Source organism: Patagioenas fasciata, chromosome 1 (genome assembly GCF_037038585.1).
Source record: "Patagioenas fasciata isolate bPatFas1 chromosome 1, bPatFas1.hap1, whole genome shotgun sequence".
NCBI lineage: Eukaryota > Metazoa > Chordata > Aves > Columbiformes > Columbidae > Patagioenas > Patagioenas fasciata.
In genome coordinates this window covers 10,701,886-10,722,691 of record NC_092520.1, presented here as the reverse complement: position 1 = coordinate 10,722,691, position 20,806 = coordinate 10,701,886, and the positions used below count along the sequence as shown (strand labels likewise).

Here is a 20,806-nt window from a genome sequence, read left to right as displayed (position 1 = left end):
AGACCTCCTGAGGTTGCTTCTAATCTGAATTATCCTCTGGTCCTATGATCAGTGTTGGACAGAGAATTATCCAACATCATACACTGCAAAGCAGTGTGATTTTTTTTTTAGGGACCAAGACAAAGGTATCTATCTCGTGGCCAACATTGGTGATCCATGCACAGGTCAAAGAACACAACTGGAAGTATTAGCTCTACTTGGCAGTGGCATAGTCTCTACACAGGCATACTGGTGACAGAATATTCAAATTTCAAATTATTGGAGGGTGTGGCTCTTTTATTTACTGTTCATACAGCACAGTACAAGGTAAATACGAGGTCATGAGTAAGATATACATTAAGATAAGGCCATTATTACCATTAAGAGAGAAGTGTGATGAAAGACTGTACATACCAAAGGACACATTGTATGTTGCCAGTTCCTTTTCATGATTCCTTGACAGATTATAGATGATATGAGCATAATTGCTCACAGCTGATGCATAATCTCTACAGTCGAAAGGAAGCACAACGGAGTTGGCCAATTCAAACACCAGCCCTCCCCGTACCTGAGCTACTGTCAGGTGATTCTTGAAAGTGGGATCATAAAACCTCTCCACAATTTCATAGGTTTCATAGACACTGTGGTAAACAGGATAGCTGCTATATTTTTCTACATTCTGAAACAAACCAACCCAAACAAAATTGTTATTGAGCTGCAGACACTTCAGCTTTGCTTGAAAACCTTTGCTGTGGGATTCAAGACACTGTAAAGTTAAGTGTTCAGGTCACAGTAATCCTAAGCAGCCACTACAGAGAGCCAAATGAAGAGAACTGCTCAGCAGTGGCTCTCTTAGACACCAACCTATGATGAGATGAATGGTCATTTAAAGATGCTTCTCCTCACTGCCAATGTACAAAGCCTAGAGAAAATAGTTAAGAACGGACACCCAACTTTGAGTTGGCTACATAAAGGTAAGATTGTCCTTCCACTCTTTTCCTGGATCTCAGCAGTCATTTCTGGTTCTATCTTTGGATATGACTTCAGAGGAAAAGACTACATTGAATAGATTGCACCTTGGACATTTCTCAGTTAGTTTCATCTCACTGTACGCTCCAGAGTCAAAAACATATTTTCCATAAAACAGGAACCATTTTGAACTCAAAGCTTCATAAGCTATTATAAATCATTCAGAAGTCATTATAAGCCACCCATAAGCCTTCATCAACCACAGGTAATTTTGAGCATATCCACTTGCACTGAGCAATGGTCCTTTTGTCTGACTGGCACCAAACTGACCATTCCTATTTATTAAATATTTGTGTTGTAGTGCCACATAGACATCTAGTAATGAACTGGGACTCCATCTTGAGACATTAAACTGAACTATTCCCAAAAACTGGCAGTCTAAATGTTCAATTACAGGTAATACTATTCAGGAAGTTACAGAGGAGAAAAAATAACAGAAACAGACTTACCCAATTTTTACTGTAACGTGCTCTGCCTGAAGCGATGCCAAGACGTTGAAAAAAGACTTCAAAGTCATTGCCAGAACCCAGTTTATTTATTCTTTTAACAAGAAAGAGGAAAATGCCTTGAGTGAAAATACTTAAACTAGAATTTATTTTGCTTACAAGTATTGTGGTAATTATTTACTCTGCAGTTTCAGTCACAGTCATCACACAGTCTTGCCCTAGTATGCTCTTTCTGTCAATATACCACGAATTGCCTGTGACCCTGACATTACACGCATCTCATCAGCTGCATTCTCAGAGGAGCAGAGTCATCATTCTCAGGGGCAGAGAAATCAAAATCTCAATGGGAGAATTTAACTCACTGTCTTTTATCATTGAGAAGACCAAATGACCTTCCTCACGCTGAACTTCAACTATCCCACCTCAGAGAAAACAGAACAGTGCCAGCATGGCTTCACGGAATACAGTCAGTCTTTGAGATTCTATAAAGAAACCCTGGTAACTTTGAAGGACAATGTTCTAAAAACCTGCCTGATGTCCTCCCCAGCCACCCAAACCCAGGGGCCTTCCAGAACACTGGAAGCAAGTGCAAGGGAAAGCTGCTGTGTTAGCACCTGGTGTGCCTGCCACTGGCTTATACATGCTACTCTTATTTGTCTAAATCTCTAGAAACTACAAAAACACTTTACTTTTCATATATAAAGCTTCCTGTCCATGTTACAAAGGCAAGTTCATGAAACTGTTGTACAATAATCAGCTGCAATCAATAAAGCTCTGAAATTTATACCAGGTGAGAATCACATCATTTCTTTTACACGCTTAGTTTTTCAAGTGGATATTTCTTTAAAATCCCCATTCTACAAGTTATAATAATTCTTGGAATTTCTTTTATTTTCTTTTGTCACTGACCTGGGGACCTCTTTATATTCTCTTGATGGATTTTTTTTATACCAGCTCTCATAAAGAGATTTTCCTTCAAACCCCTCATCAGGACTTGGTATCTAGAAAAAGTATATTATAAAAAAAGACAAAGGGAACAATTTTAGATGTTACCAAGCAACAAATCTGCAACCTGTCATCATGTAAAGTCTATGGCTTAGGGCAATGCATAAGTCACGGTCTTAAGTCCCTCAACCTTTCTGCGTTTCCATTTTAACAGCTCATTTTAACTATTCCAGAGGAATAGTTCATTTGCTAAAAATAGGTAGAAAACACAAGGAAAGCAAAACATTTCAAGTCAATATTTACATTCTGACACTTATTTATGACATTTTCAGCCATTTAATTTAAACATTCAACACAAAAATCCCTCAGTTTTGTCTTGGTTTAATTCAAAACTGTTTCTGCCTTGTTTTAGTTCACAAAAAAATATTTTCATGGATGCAGCAGTAACCATAGAAGGGCAAAGGGTACAGTACTTGGTGTTTACATAATCATAACTGCTACATAGGTACACAAATCATGATCATCAAAAAGCATATTTTTATCACACTTTTCAGACTACCTTTCTGATTACTGAGAAGGCTAAACATTGTGGGTAGTTTTTCATCTTTCCTTTTTATTGATGGGCTGCTGAGGTTTTATTATCTTTAATTCATGAATGATTATTAATATAGATTCTATTATTAATATATATGCCTAGAATCTAAGAATTATTCCACAATAAGAATAAAAATAAAACTAATATATTTGAGATTTTTGGTCAGGAAGGTAACTGTTCATAGAACAGTGTTAACACTGTTTGCCACAGATTAACTTTGGATGGGATCCCACAGGACCTGCTTCCTGATCAGCATTCTCTGCAGGCATTGCCTACCAACAAGCTGTGGTTACTCACATTCTTCAGCCTTTGTTGCTGCTTTCCAGCTTGAAGAAGGGTTACACAACCATGCTTACTGGTATTTAGGTCAATATTTTAACGATGGATCTTGGTGCCCAAACTGAGACTCTGCTGATCTGATTTTCTGACTATTCTGAACACATGCATGTAGCACAGGTTACCATGAGAACTGCAGGTGATCAGCTCTTCTGTAGTTCAGGACAGAAATATCTTTATCTGGGGACCTAATTTTAACAGAGTTAAATTTTATTTGTTGTCTTTCAATTGCCAGAAAATGATTATACTGAATGACTACACTTCCTTTCCTTTTGTACTGGTCTAAGGCCAGCTTCCAAGAGATAACAAATTATTGACCCTGGAAAAGACAGATGACTGAATATATACAGCAGATGAAGACAGATATAGTAGATTCATAGAATACACACAGTAGTTGAATGTACATTATATATATGTGTATAAACAACACACACAGAAGACTAATTAAATGTTCATGCTTTAATACAGATGAACAGGGAAAAAACAAACAAACAAAACAAACAAAAAAAACCCCCAACCAAACAAAAAAAACCCCACACAAATAAAAACTGCTTAGTGCCAGTCTCTAAGACCCACTCTCAAAGCAAGCAAATTATTGCATCCAAGATGGTGAGGCTATTTCCTGAGAAAGGTCCCCATCTTTTAATTTTGTGTGCCACACAAATATGTGTTAGAGCATCGCGGTGAGAGCCAGTGACTCTCTAACAGGCTACACTGAAGCTGAGAACATTGACCATTTTCACATTATGCTGAAAACAACACTGTAGGAAGCCCAATTTTTTCCCCTGCCTAAAGGTAGTCCTAGTCTCCCACTACTGTTGGTACCCTAGTAGTTGAACTGGGCAGCCAAGTTTGTGCTTGTTTCTGTCCTCTCATTCATGACTTTTAAAAATTATTTTGTTCTTAGGAGGAATAATTTCACAGGAGGAATGGAAAAATCCCCTAATCTTGAATAGCTAATAATTTAAAGGTTTAAGTTTGAAATCTTTTTGCCATTCCTGGGAAAAAAAGAAGCTCCAGTTACTTAGCTATTGTCTTAGAAGAGGTACTGCAGGTAGAAAACAAGGAATCATCTGATACCATATTTTATACACAGAGCCCCATTCAGTAAGTGAGCACTAGACACACTGGCTAAAAATTTCAAGCAGTATTACCTCTTTAGTCAGACTGTACACCAGTCTGTACATCAGTGGTGTGCAATCCACACGTAGTGTGTAGTTTCCTGAAAAACAGGGAAAACTATTTATCCAAAGAAGCAAGTTCTACTCAGCTGAAACCTTGTGCCATTATTTGTCAATAAGAAAGTGACAAGAGAGCTACACTCTCCACAAGGTACTCACTGATTCTGCCGGTAGAAAGGTTCTCCTCCTGTGATCTTGTCAGAGCATTCATATTTGTTAGGATGCCCCTATGTTTGTTACACACATTATAAGAGGAGGAGCTGAATCTAAAGAGTTGTCATAGAACTGCTGACAGGGACACAACGCTTCTTGTCCCTTACCATGGCTTCCCAAATAGTGTAGCTACTGTAATGGACTTCTTCCCTGAAGGGACAGGTATATCTGAAGGATACTTCATGATTCTGGGTCACGGTTTCTCCCCATATCAATTCCTGAACTAACGCAATAACATTACCACATTGAATCTTTCATGGATCTCCAAGCCAAATTGCCTCCCAGTCATCTGTATATAACATCACATTCCTGTAAAACATAAGTCAAAATTATGTACCTTCGATGGAGGAATCTGCATTGATATAAGCCACTCCTCGTGCTTGCAACACTTTGGCATTTTCCTATGAGAAGGAAAAGAGGAAGAAAATGCTGATTAACTTTTTTTCCTCACAACTATTTTCCCATCCAGAGAAGTAGCAGTTGTTTCAGGGAAAGACATCATATACTGCAAGGAGCCATAACCTCTTGGTAGTTCAAAAGGAAATTTAAGAGTGTGTGTGTGTGTGTGTGTGTGTGTAAAGAAGAGAGAGAGAAGGAGGGAGGGAAGAAATGTTGCTTTCTGGTACAGATTTGTTGAAGATCTGGCATGGTGAAAATTTCTCTTTGAACACCCTTGGTTTACCTCAGCCCACTCTGTCGATCCTAACAAGCCAAATTCCTCTGCATCCCAGCTTGCAAATATCACTGTTCTCCTTGGCCTCCATCCTGCAATAAAAGACCGTGAAAACTGTATTACAGAAGAAAGTTAGTTACATGGTAACTAATGTGAAAAAAAAGTCACTTTTTGGGGGGCTCATCTTCTACCCCTGATCTGTAGGGAAAGAGTTGCATTTAAGGATCTTCAACATCAACTTCTTCATCAAGCTAATCTAATGATGGTTCACTAATTTTGTATCAGTCTCGGTTCTAATATAAAATAATGTGCTTGCACACAAATTCTTGAGAAAATGCTTTTCTACTCTTTTTGCATTGTTCAATTTAGTACACATTGCATACCAGTTTCTACTTTGACAGGAAAGTGTTGGCCATGTTTTCATATCTATTACTGAATTTCTTTGACCTGCCTCCCACATGCCGAATTTCAAACTCTGAGGAATTCTCTATCACTCTGTCAGATCACCTTCAAAATGAAGATCTTTTGCTTGAAGTTCTGCATCGGATCTAAACCCAAGTCAAATGGAACAGGCTCTGTTGCCTTGCCTCTGTGTCTTTGCTGAAAGTTTCCTTTGTAGTCTGCTGGAACCTGTTCATCTTTTACTCCCTGGTTTTTTTACCTTTTCCTTTTTTTATTTTCAGCTTGTATTCCAAAGACAGTTTCTTCTTATCCAATAACTGGGAGGAAATGGAAAAACTAAATGTCATTAGGTTTTCCATATGATGGGTAGGCAAAGAAAGCTCCTCTAGCACAGTATTTGAGTTATGTCAGAGGTTCTATCCATAGGATGTCACACAGGGAGACAGCATTTGTTCTGACAGCAGCAGAAACTCGGTGCAGTTGACATTTGCTCCTATTCTAATGTAACTAGGCATGAGGTATTTTTAACCATTACCTCCTACTATGTTTGCACAGCTCATTCTTTGCATTACACAGACATGCTCTACTTATTCTTGGGTCTGTCTCCAAACTACAGTCAAGTGCTGAGAAGGTTCTCGATGTTGCCCCATATCAATTTTATAGGACCATTGAAACATCCAATTTGACTAGCCTCAAATACACAGTAAGCAATTGTGTCTAGACATCATATTTATTTCAGTATCCCTCATTTTGTGTTTTGTTTTCCTTTAGGTGCCCTTTGTCTTGAGCAAAACTACTTCACATAGACCAAGGTTGTAACTGGAACAAATTAACAGCTGCAGAGGAGTGCTTATTCCAGAGATCAGTGAGATACACATATTTCATAGTAAGCATGTGCTTAAATCCAAAAGAACTCAAGAGGCATTGCTGAGAGCAGTGATTTTGGTGTGTTTTCTTTCATCACATTACCTTTCTTTTTCAGTTGTCCAAAGCTTCTCACAATCTCATGAACCACTGCTGCCCCACTCTGAGGATCAATGCCACCAAACACCCATGAGTCACGGTGGCCTCCCAGGATGACATATCTGTCTGGATAAATGAATTATGGAAGTTTACTTAGAAAGACTTTTTTCCTGACATATGGATGTTAATTGGAAGTAATTTATCATTTTCCACATAGATGTCAGGCAACAAAGCTTAATAGTTTATAATACACATGATAGAAATGTGAAAGACATTTTAAATCTCCAGAGATATTTTCCTGTATTTTCAGACAGTGCTAAAGAATTTGCCAAACACAATAACTTGATTCTATAAGAATTAAAACCTCTTAAATTCCCTAATGTTATTTCTATTATTAGAAATACTGCAGCAGGATGGAAGCACCTCTTCATATTTTACAACAGTATGTTTCATGGTAAAGCTGATCCACTAATTATATTTGTACAGCACGCCAACTCACAACATTAAAGTGTGCAGTATTTCTCTGAATATATATATAGTCAATCATCAAAAGGGTTGTCCAAATCATGACAGAGATGTGATTAATAAGATCAAAGCCAGACTAGATCTCTGTGCTACTACAATATGGTTAACAGTTATACTTCAAGCAACGGGGAAGTGCTGCACTTACAAGCTAAATGATGTTATCACCACCCTAGACATGTCTATATATCTGTTTTTTTAGACTGTAAGATCACATTGGTTACAAGAGACTGTAAGACAGACAAAAAGTCAATAGCGGTGGACATGATGTCTTCAGATCGAATGAAAAATCCATTCCCATGTTAGTAGGGAAGAATATCCACTTAAGAATACTCTTTCAATTGCTAAGTTACTTGCCTGAAGACAAATATGTCTGCTTTTGTTATGACTCTCCCTCGAAAATCAGCATTTACAGTGAAAGTGCTGACATACCCTGAACCATATGAAAGCTGGTACAATAAATATTTCAACACCAATGATCAAGTAGTGCAATATTTTAGAGAAAACTATGCTATTCATTTCCCCCTTCTAACTATGAAGTGCATGTGGAGGTCACTGCATGCTCACATTACACTGAAGATAAATAACCTTACCTGGTTCCACTGTGCCTCTGATGGTACCAATCACATTGTAAATCCTTGTGATTTCGTTGTGGCTGTGAATATGCATTTTTACCTTTCTAGTGTATTGGGAAGAAAATCCAAAGAGAAAATCCACCAGATTAGATAACAAAACATCTTGACACCTTTCAGAAGTCGATAATATAAATTGTAAGGAAAGCATTTTGATCTTCATTAAACCAAAGTAAATCTGAAAAGATTTCAGTCCGTTTTTTTCTGGGTTTATACTTGTGCAACTAAGAACAGCATTTAGCCCTTAGTACTGTTATTGATGTCAGGTTTATACAGATAACAGGCTTAGAACTCCAACTTCAAAGATTTTCTGCTAGCAGCTAGTTTTTAAATTTGGAATAGTGAAAAAAAAAATGAAAACAATCTAATGTCCTGGTTTCAGCTGGGATAGAGTTCACTTTCTACCTAGTAGCTGGTACGGTGCTGTGTTTTAGATTTAGAACACTGATATTTTAGTTGTTGCTAAGCAGTCAAGGACTTTTCAGCTTCTCATACCGGCCTGACAATGAGAAGGTGGAGAGTGACAAGAAGCTGGGAGGGGACACAGCCAGGACAACTGACCCCAACTGACCAAAGGGATGGCCCAAACCATATGAAGTCCAGATCAGCATATAAACTTTGAGTAAGTTGGTCAGGGGAGATTGCTGCTCAGAGATGGGCTGGGCATCTGTCAGTGGTTGGTGAGCAATTTCATCGTGCATCACTTGTTTTGTATATCTCATTGTTATTGTCATTGTTACTCTACTTTCCTTTGCTGTCCTATTAAACTGTTCTCAGCTCAACCCATGAGGATTTGTTTGGAATCTCTCCCCTGTCCCACTAGAGGGGCGGCAGTGAGCAAGCAGCTGTGTGGTGCTTGATTGCCAGTGGGGACTGAACCATGACAAGCATTAAAAAGGTAAATAGTTCTAAACATCTAGAGGTTGGTGCAAATCAGAACTGACTCCAGCACAGTCAGTACTAATGTGGCACCTCAGGCAGTAGAAAATCAGCCAACCTGAGATGCACCAAGAGACTTTGCCTGCTTATCTACGACACAGCTGGAGATGCAGCAACTCATCTTCGAGGGTTGCTTGTGTATTTTTCAGAAAGCATTTTTAATGTGGTATGACTAAGACATTGAGAAAAGGTCAAACGGTTCACATGAGGTCAGTACAATAACTCTGTCAATATTGAAAGACCTGGACTTTGGTCCTATATTGTAATTACTAAATCTGTTCAAAAAAACCTGAAACAATAAAAAACAGCAACAGGTAAAAAAGACAACACACAAATTCAGTTCTCAAAAATAATCAGTCTCATCAAATAGTCTGTCAAAGGCTAGATGCTTTTCAAATTAAAGTGGTTCAAGACTAGCTGGAAACTAAAGCACTTCAGTCATATCCATCCAATCAAGATGTAAATCTAGTGAAGCTTTGCACTGGACACATTTCAGCCCAGTAAATGGTCACAATCAAAGAAATGCTGCAGATAACCCCAACTACTCTACCTTTGGTCAAATTCTATTGCTCCACCTGCTTTTCTCTGATCCCAAGCATGCTTTCCTTACGAAACAAAACTGACCTTGTAGAATAACTTGTTGTGAAACCAGGACCAATGTTGTAGGATACATTCAAATTTCCTTTCCAGCTGCTATGCGGTGGTGCATATCCTCCCATATTACTATAATGAAAAAAAAAAATAATTATCATTATTAGTTACAGACCTCTTACAATAGCACCAAACACAGTGAGGAACCAGGAACTGCACTTTGTTATGTCCCATCACACACAGACCACAGTGATGGTCTTAGACTTAGACAATTTATATTACGAACTTCTACAGAAGAATAATCTATCTTTTGATCTACAATAATACTAGTAAATTAACAAAGAGGAATAGTCCTGGGCATTGAAATCAGCTTGGAATGGCCTGCAGCTATGCTGGAAAACAGTGTTGGCCTCCAAAGGTTTTGTTTACAAACTGCTTCTTGTAAATGGCCCCTGGAACATTCTACTGCCTTGAACTACATTTGCATTTGAATTAGTGGAGAATAACTTGGACCATTCTAACAGTTTATCAGCACAGGCAGTTGTCTTCCAGTGTCTGTCCCTAGACACTGTTTTATCTGGTAGCACAGACAGAGCTGATGTGTTTCAAAAGTGTCTAAAGCTGGAGAAACACGATTAATCCAAGTCACCTTTTCTTGTTCCACTGACAAAGGTGAGATGTTTTTTTCTCAGTTAACACAACTGGAAATGCAGTAATTCAGTGGATCACAATCACCCCTCATTATTCACCTATTTTAAAGGATTTATAGTTCTTGGTATATTTTTATATAAAAATATGATAAAAGGAATAACTAGAAATTATGACTTCTCAAGACAAAACTAAAAACAAGGCCCCAGTATTTTTCGAGGACTAAATTTCATTAATGATTATTAAAATCAAGTACTAGAATTACTTACAATTTATTGAAGAGAAATATCTAGCTACACCATATTCACACATATTAATCTGCTGTACCACTACTAGTTGGCAGTGGAAAAAAAGAGTTATTTTAACCTATAAGTTTATCCTCATGAGCAGTTATCCTCAGAACAGTGATGGTCATAAAGTGTTACAAAAAATACAGTTTGAAGACTTATTAGTCCATAAAAGTCTGGGAGGAAATAGGAAAAACGCTGGAACAGTGTTGATGAACATAAGGTATGCAAAGACACCAAAGACAGTAAAATTCTGCCTCGTATAAAAATAAATAGCTTCAATGCTTCAGAGGAAAACCTGCATAGAGCACCAAGATAGAATTATTTTTCAGGGACTCAGTATTCCCACAGATGCACCATACAGAGCTGAATAACTGTTCATATAATTTGGATGTAAAATTCCATACAAATACACACTGAAGATTATGTTTACTACTTGCCCTAAAAACTTATCCCCGGTACTGTTGCCAATACTGTTATTTTCTGCTTTGTATCTCAGCAGTTGATACAGATGATAACTGCTACATTTTTAGGGGAGCAATACACTTGCCAACTCAATCACATTAGCTTTTTCAGATAACTTACCTGGTTTGTTAAGATAATTCTGCATTTTAATGCTGTCCTTTGGTAAGCTGCCAGCCTGTCTTCATGTCACTCGCATGTTTAGTAAGCACCCTTACTTACACACAGATGTCTACTATACCCCCTAAACAAGTCCAGAGTTTCCCCAGTGTCCTTATATTAGTTCACTAGCATAATTTATTATTTATGCAACATAATACACCTGATGAGAGAAAGCACACGCCTTCCTTTAACAGAAGACAGTACAGATACTGTCCCATCAAACACGCATGGCAAGTATTACCATGGATAAATGAGTGCCTTCATTTGTGGTCTTTTTCACAAGAGAGGTATCATGCAATCCTCAAAAACTTTTCCCTTTATTTGAACTGAGAAGCACTTTATAACTTCAAGATACCCAACTGATCATAATATATTACAAATCATCCTTTCAAGACCACTCTGCACGTGTCTGATACGTACAACAGACAACATGTTTACCTCCTACAGAGAACGTAATGACAAACAAACATCCACTATTTCAACAGCTATAGGAAAAGCACAGTGCAAAAGTCGTTTCCCTTTCTTTTCAAATACTCTCATAACTTTCAAAACACAGTCTGCTTAAAATTCCTCATGTCTCCCATACACTCACCGCAGTAAAGACTCAGCATCATGATAGCCAATGGGATGAACTGGAATTTTTGGGAGACCTATACCACTGCCTTTGTCTAATCGGTAGGTGTATTCTGAAAGCAAAAGAGATATTTTCACATTTACAACTCTCAGAAAGAATCTGTACAGTTCATAGCACAGCCCTAACACCAGAGTCAGGGATAATAATTTCAGTTACCTAGAAGTCATGCTGGCATTTCTTCAGTGATTTCATTCTTTATTCTTTATCAACACATTTTCAGAGGGTCACAAACAAACATTCTCCCATAGTGTCTGCAGTCAAGCATTTAGAAATGGTTGGAAATTTAAAATTATTTGTGGTTTTTTTTTTTTTTTTGCATTGAAATGCTTTTAGGTAGAAATATTTCTTTTCACAGGAAAAAATCATCAGACTGAGCCACAGAAAGAACAAGAGCAAAGAGGGAGCCTGTAGTCTGATGTTTGGAATATTCAGCTGGGAACTAAAAAAAAAATTGCCAGCTGATAAAAGATGCAGATAAAATCTTACATATTGGGCTACTGAATATTCCATTTTGCTGTTTTTGTGAACAAAATTAAGTCTAGGTTTTGTTCTGACTGAGGTCAAATACTAATCATTTTTTTTTTACAAATGAGAAACTTCATTTTCACAATCTTGACAAAATTTGATGTTTGCAAGCCAGCAGGTATTTTCCTCCTTAATACAACATTCACAGGACCCTTGTTGAGTGAAGTAGACAGAGATCCATCTATGAGATCACTGAATTTAGCGTGAGGAATCAGAAATCTCCCTCATGATCAGCTCCTGCCATCTGCCATTGTGAACATGTGTCCTCTTCCAGTGCAAGTTGTGCTGGTTGAAGGCAGCATTCCCCATCACTGAGGGACTGCTCTTCTTGAGGTGACAGCCTCTCTCAGATATGCTGGCTCACGTGCTGGCTTGAGCGGTTCTTAATGCAGTCCAGTTAAATGAAACAGCTTAGGCAGAACTCAAATAAGCAGCTGAGAGAGCTTGAAGTGAAGGTGATGAGCCAGTGGGCACTGGCCATCTTCTCAGGAGCCTCAGCTGCAGCCAGGTGACATAAGTCCCAGAATGAAAGATGTCAGCATTGCCAGTAGGGGCTCTTGTGGAGAGAAAGCGGCCCAATTTTCTTATTATGAGGGTGATGAAACACCAGCACAAGTTGCACAGGAAAGTGGTAGATGCTTCACCCCTGGAAACACTCAAGGTCAGGTTGGACAGGACTCTGAGCAACCACACATGGTTGAAGATGTCCCTGCTCATTACCAGGTGGGTTGGGCTAGACGACCTGTAAAGGTCCTTTCCAACCCAAACTGTTCTATGATTCTACAAAATTCTGCAGAAAGGAGAAGTGCAAAAGCAAAGAAATCTGAGAGCTGTGCAGGCTGGCTCCTTGCTGACTTACTGATGAGAACCAGAAAGAAATGACTTGGGTTTCAGCTGTCAAATGCTTGTGTCGTGATTGCTGGGCTAACTTGGGTATGTCTGTGAAGTTAAGCAGCCCAGCACTGCACTGTGTGGCTCCCTTAACGTTCCCTCACTGTTTCTCATGCACCATTTGCAGAAGTAGCCTACTGATGTGAAGCCCAAAGCTGCCTCTTTTGAGCAACAGAAAGACAAAGAAAAAATGTGTTTTATTCCAAGGGAAAGAACACCTCTGTGGCCTTCCCCTCCTTTCCTGAAACCAGACACTCCTAGTATGACTTCTCTACTGTCACTCACCTTTTGCAGGATAACCTGGTGTCAGAGGGTCCCCAGCCCCATTCAGGTTTAACACATTCCCACGCTGGGCTCCTCCACCTGGAAGGTTCCAGCCATCTGGATAAGCACCTACTCCTGGGGCGCAGTAGTCAGCAGGGTCAGAGTACAGAATAACTCCCTTGGCACCTGCCAATTCAGCATTCTTCACCTGCAAAGCACATCTCCAGTCCCTATCCAGTCCTTTTACAGCTTGACACAAGAGTTCAAGGGGCAAAAGAAAGTATTATAAATTACAGTAATTATTCCTCAGGGCCTTTCGCAAGCTTGGGCTAAATAAAGGGCCTGTAACTGTCCCATATAATAATATTTCCTTAAAATATACATGCAGATATCAGGTTCTATATGAAAGTAAGAGGTTCATTGTTGCTTTGAATTTTAGTTAGGAGACAACTGCAGTAACATGGAAAACATCTTTCACAATATCACTATAGGACCTGAGTTTGTATTCTGTTGTTCAGATCAATACAATCAACTGACTATTGAAATGTACACATCACAGATGGAAAAAGCTGTATCACATTGACACAACCTTATCTTTCAGTTAGTCATGTATTTATCTTTTTTACCTAAATGATATTCTCAATATTCGGAGTTCAGACTACACAGAAAGATTATTATTGGACAGCCTGAAACTGTCTTCGGCTGTGAACAAGAGTAACTCCAAAGAGTATGTATCTTAGGCTTATTATGGCAGAAGGACTGACCTGCATGCTGTTCTGATTTAAAAACTGTTCTCATGTGACTTTATTATTGTATAATATTGGTTGGTAAAGAGTGAAAGAGAGAAAATATATGTCATTCTGACTTCCCAATCTGTTTTGCCACTAGATATGACAGTGATGTATAATGACCGAGTGACAACTAATCCCCAACAGTTTAAAATTTGTGTATTTTAATTTAGAAATACCACAGGTTTTTTTTTTTAGGAAACATAGTACTTGCCTTCTAACCTCTATCCTGTTCTTGTACACAATTAGGAAGTGGGAAAATGGCAGTACAGTTGTCCAGATTTTATACAGGCTAACAAATTCTTCAGTAAATAAAACATCATTAGAAATACTACTGTAAGAATGAATATATCACCCCTTGGTGTCTAAGAGGGCATGTAATTTCCAGATCACAGGACAACTGTCCCTCTAGATATTAGTAACTCCGAGGTGTGTGCATTTCTTTTCAATAAAAGATTCATAGACAGCAGTACCTTCTTCAATTTTTAAATCTTTTTTCCATTCAGATAGTATTTTTAGGAGTGGTAAACAATTTAGCGAAAACACTATCTGACCCATAATATGAATTACTTTTCACTGATGAAAATGGCTTGTACGTAAAACAGTGAGTTACCCACTTATAAGCTCACAGAGTATTAGTCAACAGTGTAGAATAAGAGTTGGCATTCCAGCAAGGAGTTTCAGTGTTTGATACCCTTAAGGTAACTGAGAAATACAAATTACAGTCCTACCCAAATTAGGGTCAAAATAATTCTTGTACAACAGCCAAACATACTTTAAATAGACTTTCTTCTTACATCCCTATTGAGCAAATAACTTGAGCGTATGTCTGAAGTATGCCCATGAATATGTCTTTACCTGTCAGGCTATGAAAATCTGAAGAAATCTGTAGTTTAAAAATATTTATATGATAGAGACACTGAATAAACAAATACAGAATTTAAAATAACCTCCATATAGTTATTGTCTCTGCCTAGTGTACAGACACCTTTGGAAACACGATATAGGCATCTTAAAGCACAGCTGCCCCAATCATGAAGAACAGTCCAGTTCAGTTAGAATGCATGACCCAAGAATGTCAGTAATATTTTAGAGCAATATACAGCATGCAGATGAAAATAAAAACACATAACATTTTCCAAATTATTTACTTTTATCCTATAGATGTATTACAAAAATGTCAAATACATATTTTATATCTTCCACTAAAGAAACATATTTGAACACAGCTCTGTGAAAACTCAGCTACACTAAAATCTTCAGAATACTTCACGTAAGCGTTTCAGTCTCTTGAAATAAAGTGAAGGACAGCACAAGTAACATTTTGATATAGCATTACCTTATTTCCTCTGAAGATCTTCCCATATCTGGCAATAACAATCTTTCCTGAACAGTTAATTCCCATTTCACGTTCTAGCTTAAAGAAGTCCTCGGTGCGGCCATAATTCACATACACTAACTCACCCTAATAGAAAGAAGCAGAATTTCAAACAGTAATGTCAATGAGCATGTCAAAAGGAGGATGTGATGTAGTAAGAAAATAAACAGAAAACAATGAGCTCCAGGGATGGTTCTGGTATTATTTCTTCTTTGATCATGAGAAAATTAGTTAGGTAAGCGACTTCTAATGAATTTATACTCCTACCATCCAAAGTTGCCACACTTTGTTCTCAATGAAGAATGTTAAGATATGACTTCTGAAACAGAAACTTAGAGTTAAGTGCTCAGAGTATGGCATTTACTTCTACTCATAGTCTGTTTAAGCTGTAGTCAGTCTTGGACAGCTGGAGGTATTTTGGACCCAGACATCACAGTAAATATCACAGAACCATAGAACGTCCTGAGTTGGAAGGAACCCACAAGGATCATCGAGTCCAACTCCTGTCCCTGCACAGGACAACCCCACAGTTCACACCATGTGTCTGAGGGTGTTGTCCAGTCTCTTCTTGAACACTGTCAGGCTTGGGGCCGTGACACCTCCCTGGGGAGCCTGTTCCAGTGTCCAGCACCCTCTGGGTGAAGAACTTTTTCCTAATATCTGACCTAAACCTCCCCTGGCACATCTTCCTGCCTTTCCCTCAATTGTATTTTATGCAGTAGAGTAGACTGAATGATGTCAATATCCTATTAAATTCTCAGGACTCAACTGTCAGTTAATACAACAGAAGCTGCAGGTGCTGGACTGTCAAAATAAATACACCTCACACATGAATAAAGTATTCTTCATGATTGTGTTTCAACCATGTTGTTCAATACTTGGTGCATGATTCATCTTCCTTAATGCCAGCTACCTAAAAGTTGTTGGCATTGCCTACAAAGGTCCTATAGTATACTCCCTAGCCAGTGAAGAGCTGGTAAGTTCTACAGAAACTCACTCTTTCCAGAAGAATTCACCCCAATTCTGTTTTAAACACCTATTTTAGGAAGGAATAAATTGCCCTCTGGATTTACCTTTTGAGGATTATATCTCAAAGACTGTTGTAGAGGAAATCCCTCTAAAAAGCTACCAAGACTGGTTTAGGGAAGGTGTCTACAAACTCAAACAACTAAAACTGGGTGACAGGAAACTCTGCTTTAGTGCATTTCTCCATATTACCAGACACCTTCAGAGAGATTTTCAATTTAATTTCAAAAAGGCATAAGCTTAAATCCCTTGTACTGACTAAATTTGCTGACTAGACATTCAGACGGTCTCATATTAAACACCATGCAGCACCTCCTGATAAGACTGTGATACAGTCATTTTGACTGTAATAGTTTCATCTGTAATCTGCTCAAGTTGCAATTTCTGCTTAAATTACGGGAAATGAACTCAGGATAAATTCATTAAATAAACGGGACTGTATTTAAATAAGGCAAAGAGTTTCACAGCTGGTAAGATTCTGGTCCCCTCTGTTCAGAGAAGAATAATTCAAAACCACAAGGATTATTCTTGGGGAGGCTTTTCTGAATTTATGGAGCAGTCTTCCCTCTCAGAAAAATCAAGTGTAACTCTGCTGAAGTCAAGACAGTTTTTCTTCTCTATTTAGATTGAGCAAAAGGGGAATGTGGTCCTCCATTTTAACATAATTTCTTTAGAATACCTTGTATAGAATACCTACATTTGTAGGCTATTATATTTTAATGACAAATACAAATATGTTTATTTCAATAGTTTGGCTTACATCATTGCAGAGCTGTAATTATTACAATTAATAGCAACTTGCTGGGTTCTCACATTCAGGGCCCTTTTTGTACATTGAAGTGCAAAACAAGCCAACATGAGAGTAACATTTTACAGCGAAAACCCGTTTACACTTTGATTAAGTAGATTGCATCATAAAAAGGACATTTCTGATCTTTAGAAGCTCTCATAACTGTATCTGATATAAAGCATATAAACTGTATTCATAGCATTTTTTCCTGGTGTTGCAGAATAATTCATATTTATTCAATCTCTAGCTTTCTGAAACTACATTAAAAGGTACTTATTTGAAGCTTGTGGCAATATTCGATATATCGCATAGTAAATCTGGCTTCCTTAACTTAATTCTTTTAACACCTCTGAAAATTCTTCATGTTTAACTCTCATTAACAGGACTAAGAGCTATATCAATGCAATAAATTTCTTACCAGAACATTGTGACAGTTTTCTATCAAAATTTCCTAGTGATGTGAGGAAATCCCTCATGTTTATAGAACTCTTACAAAATACAAGCTTTGAGAATGCAGTGTGGACCCATAAAATGTCTTCTCTAGGCTCTTCTAGAGTAGTTAGAGATCTCAGGGACACCTCTTATTTATGACCATCATAAACTAGCTGGGAACACTGTTTCAGTTACTTAAAAAAGAAGGGAAAAGCAGAATTTTATCATTATGATGTTAATGTTCCAAACTATTATTACTGTCTGACAGAATATGATTCCACTACTTTGCATTCTGCTAAGTACTACAGTTAAAAGAACTTTCCACTCAAAGCTTAACATTTTTCATCTGACTTTTTATTGGGATTTACTTAAAATACACCACCCGGAAGAAACATACATTTTCTGACAGTCTGTGTGAAAGATGAGGATATATTCCCTCTTCCATCTACTGAGAAGCTGAAATGAGTGGAAACTTCTTTAAATCTCTGCGGGGTCTCACTCTAGCAGGCAAGTAGCTACTATCCCACTCTGACAGAATTTAATCTTCAAAACACAGTCACCGCCACTTATTTCTAAAAAACTGCTGCAGGAAAAAGTAATAGTGCTAGCAGCACCAAAGTGTATTCCCACAACTCCCTGATCAGAGCACTCACCCAGAAAACGTGAGAGCTGCATTCTTGGGGTCTCTCGGTATAAAGAACTTTTGATCCATTTCTCCCACTTTTGAGGAAGGTGACTGACTCGTGAGACTACAGTTACCCTTGAGATGCAGGTACTTTACAGCTTTCTCCCTTCATTGAACGTGGAGCTTTATGCAGGAATTGTTCGCAAAATCAATGAGCAGAAAGAGAACCTATGACTGATGATTGTACTTGGCAAATTCCAAATATCTCTCTCCACAGCTTAGTTCTGATTTTTAAGAGAACAGCTTTTAACATAAAGTACACGAATAGACCTGGGAGAACTCAGAAGAGCTGTGAACTCACTGAGTATTCTCATTGCTGAGCTACAGACATGCTCCCTGTTTGCAGTACAGGTGCAGACAACTGCTCACTGGAGAATGTTATTTCTAACATTGCTGGAGCTTTTGTCAATGTGTTATGTACTAAGGTGAACAGAAGCATCATATTTTGAAACGACAATCTGTCTTCATTTTTCTTCAGAAACAATGTTCTTACATATCATTAAAATAAAATAATTTTCTAAAGAAGGAAGCTACAACTTTTAAAACTTGTTTTTATTATTTCCCATATCCCATTACTTACTGTAGCTCTGCAGAAACCAAATAAAGTGGTAGAGTTATTCTGTATTTCTTTGGGCATATTATGTTATGATACAAAGTCAGAATTCATTGATTTTACCTTACATTATATTTCAAAATTCCCACTGCAATTCTTTAAACACTCTAAGCTGCCGTATCCTAGGGTACAGACTATCTGCCTGGTTCTCCAGCTTCCATTGAGTATCTGAGGCAAATGAATACAGGATACCTTTTGTCTTCTAGACTTGCACAGCTTATCAACAAACTTTGGAAAGCATATTAATATGGGGCTGTGTGAGTAAAAGCATTGTTAGCAGGTTTGAAAGTCAGATCCAATTTTAAAGTAGAGATTGGACCAGATGACCTCCAGAGGGCCCTGCTAACCTACATTATTCTATGTATAGACAGGAAAGATACTGAGAAAAAAACCAAAAAATTCTAATCTCACAAATTCTTAATTGAAACTGCTAATAATCATAGGAATGAAAATTCCTGTTACACAGTTCAGCTTCATGAAAGAAAGCCTGTCAGCTGATACCATCTGTACAAGAAGACAGAAAGGATTAGTGTTAAGCTCAGACCACAGCAACATTTACCGCCAGCTTGAAATGCTACCAAAAGCCATTTCCAAGCAGACTATACCCTATGTAGTCATACCTGTCAGTGTGAGTCTTGGGGAAGAAGCATTTTGAAAATTACATTGTTCATCTGGCTACATAACTATAACAGTCTCATTTGTCCACCAAGATGGGAAACAATGGTGCATAGTCACAAAAATATCTGGAGAAGGTTATAGCACATGACAACAGTAAAGATTTATTTCAATAATTTCAAAGGTAAAGGTAAAAAATAAAATCCAATTCTGACTCAAATTAGAAAAAAAAATTGAACATATATGTATGACTGCTCAATTTGAACATTGTTGCACTGCAAAACTACCAAGGACATCAGAGCTAGGACTTGTTTCCTACTGGTGATGTCAGGTTTTGAACAAATAATGCCTACGACTCAGGAATTTCACTTTCTTGTTTACCATTCTATGCTATCCTATGCTATTCTACACTATGCAACAGGATTCCATACTTTTCTATTTCTTTCCATTCCTACTTCTTGACCTATTGCTGTTTTTTTTTTCTACTTCTATTTCTTTTATTATTCTGCTCTGTTACCTCAGGCATTCCTTGGGCTGAAAATGCACTGTAAGGTGGCACCACATCTCTAACAGCTTCATATCCAGGAGGAGAAGGCTCAGACAATGATGTGTTGAAAATCTAGTGGTAAAGAAGAAGAAAAAAAAAGTAAACCAAGCAACATGAAAAAGAAGTACTGTATTCAGGCACATTTCACATGTATTATATTTGCAGTTTAAAGGACTTTAGTTTTAGAACTCTATGTGGAGTGGCCAAAACTTTAGTTAGCATTGGACATCCCTTTCAGTACACAGGTTCAATATGTGATCTTGCAGATCCCATCTCCACTCTTCACACAGAATCTTGCTTAAATGAACACTGGGTCCCTTAAGGTGGTCTCAAGTACAGCAGGTATGAGCAGGTTAGATCATAAAAGTAAATAAGACTTGCATTCTGCTCATCCCTGGAGCTTCTATAAGCACCAGAGCTACTCTGTAAAGAACTGATGTTACTTCTGACAGTACATCTCAAGGCCTAAACTCTCATCCTCAGGAAACTTAATTTAGCACAATTACCAATACTGCATAATAAATCAATGCAAATAATGATGCTGACCATAGTTACTTTCTTTTTCTAAATAACAGAACAATTTTAAAACAATTGAATTACATAAAGTAATTCC

General features: G+C 37.9%; 1 protein-coding gene across 1 annotated transcript in view; it reads right to left on the bottom strand.

Annotated features, from left to right (window-relative positions):
* The window catches only part of LOC136098857 (putative N-acetylated-alpha-linked acidic dipeptidase), a 31,027-nt gene that overhangs the window by 5,389 nt on the left and 4,832 nt on the right, over nt 1-20,806 (bottom strand). The window contains exons 4-16 of the mRNA XM_065832604.2: nt 20,164-20,265; nt 15,447-15,572; nt 13,341-13,527; nt 11,598-11,691; nt 9,480-9,578; nt 7,878-7,963; nt 6,769-6,888; nt 5,407-5,489; nt 5,062-5,125; nt 4,485-4,552; nt 2,364-2,455; nt 1,458-1,548; nt 394-658 (exon numbers count right to left, since the gene is read on the bottom strand). Of these exons, the coding sequence (XP_065688676.1) occupies nt 394-658; nt 1,458-1,548; nt 2,364-2,455; nt 4,485-4,552; nt 5,062-5,125; nt 5,407-5,489; nt 6,769-6,888; nt 7,878-7,963; nt 9,480-9,578; nt 11,598-11,691; nt 13,341-13,527; nt 15,447-15,572; nt 20,164-20,265 (1,477 nt within the window). The remainder of the gene's footprint in view (nt 1-393; nt 659-1,457; nt 1,549-2,363; nt 2,456-4,484; nt 4,553-5,061; nt 5,126-5,406; nt 5,490-6,768; nt 6,889-7,877; nt 7,964-9,479; nt 9,579-11,597; nt 11,692-13,340; nt 13,528-15,446; nt 15,573-20,163; nt 20,266-20,806) is intronic.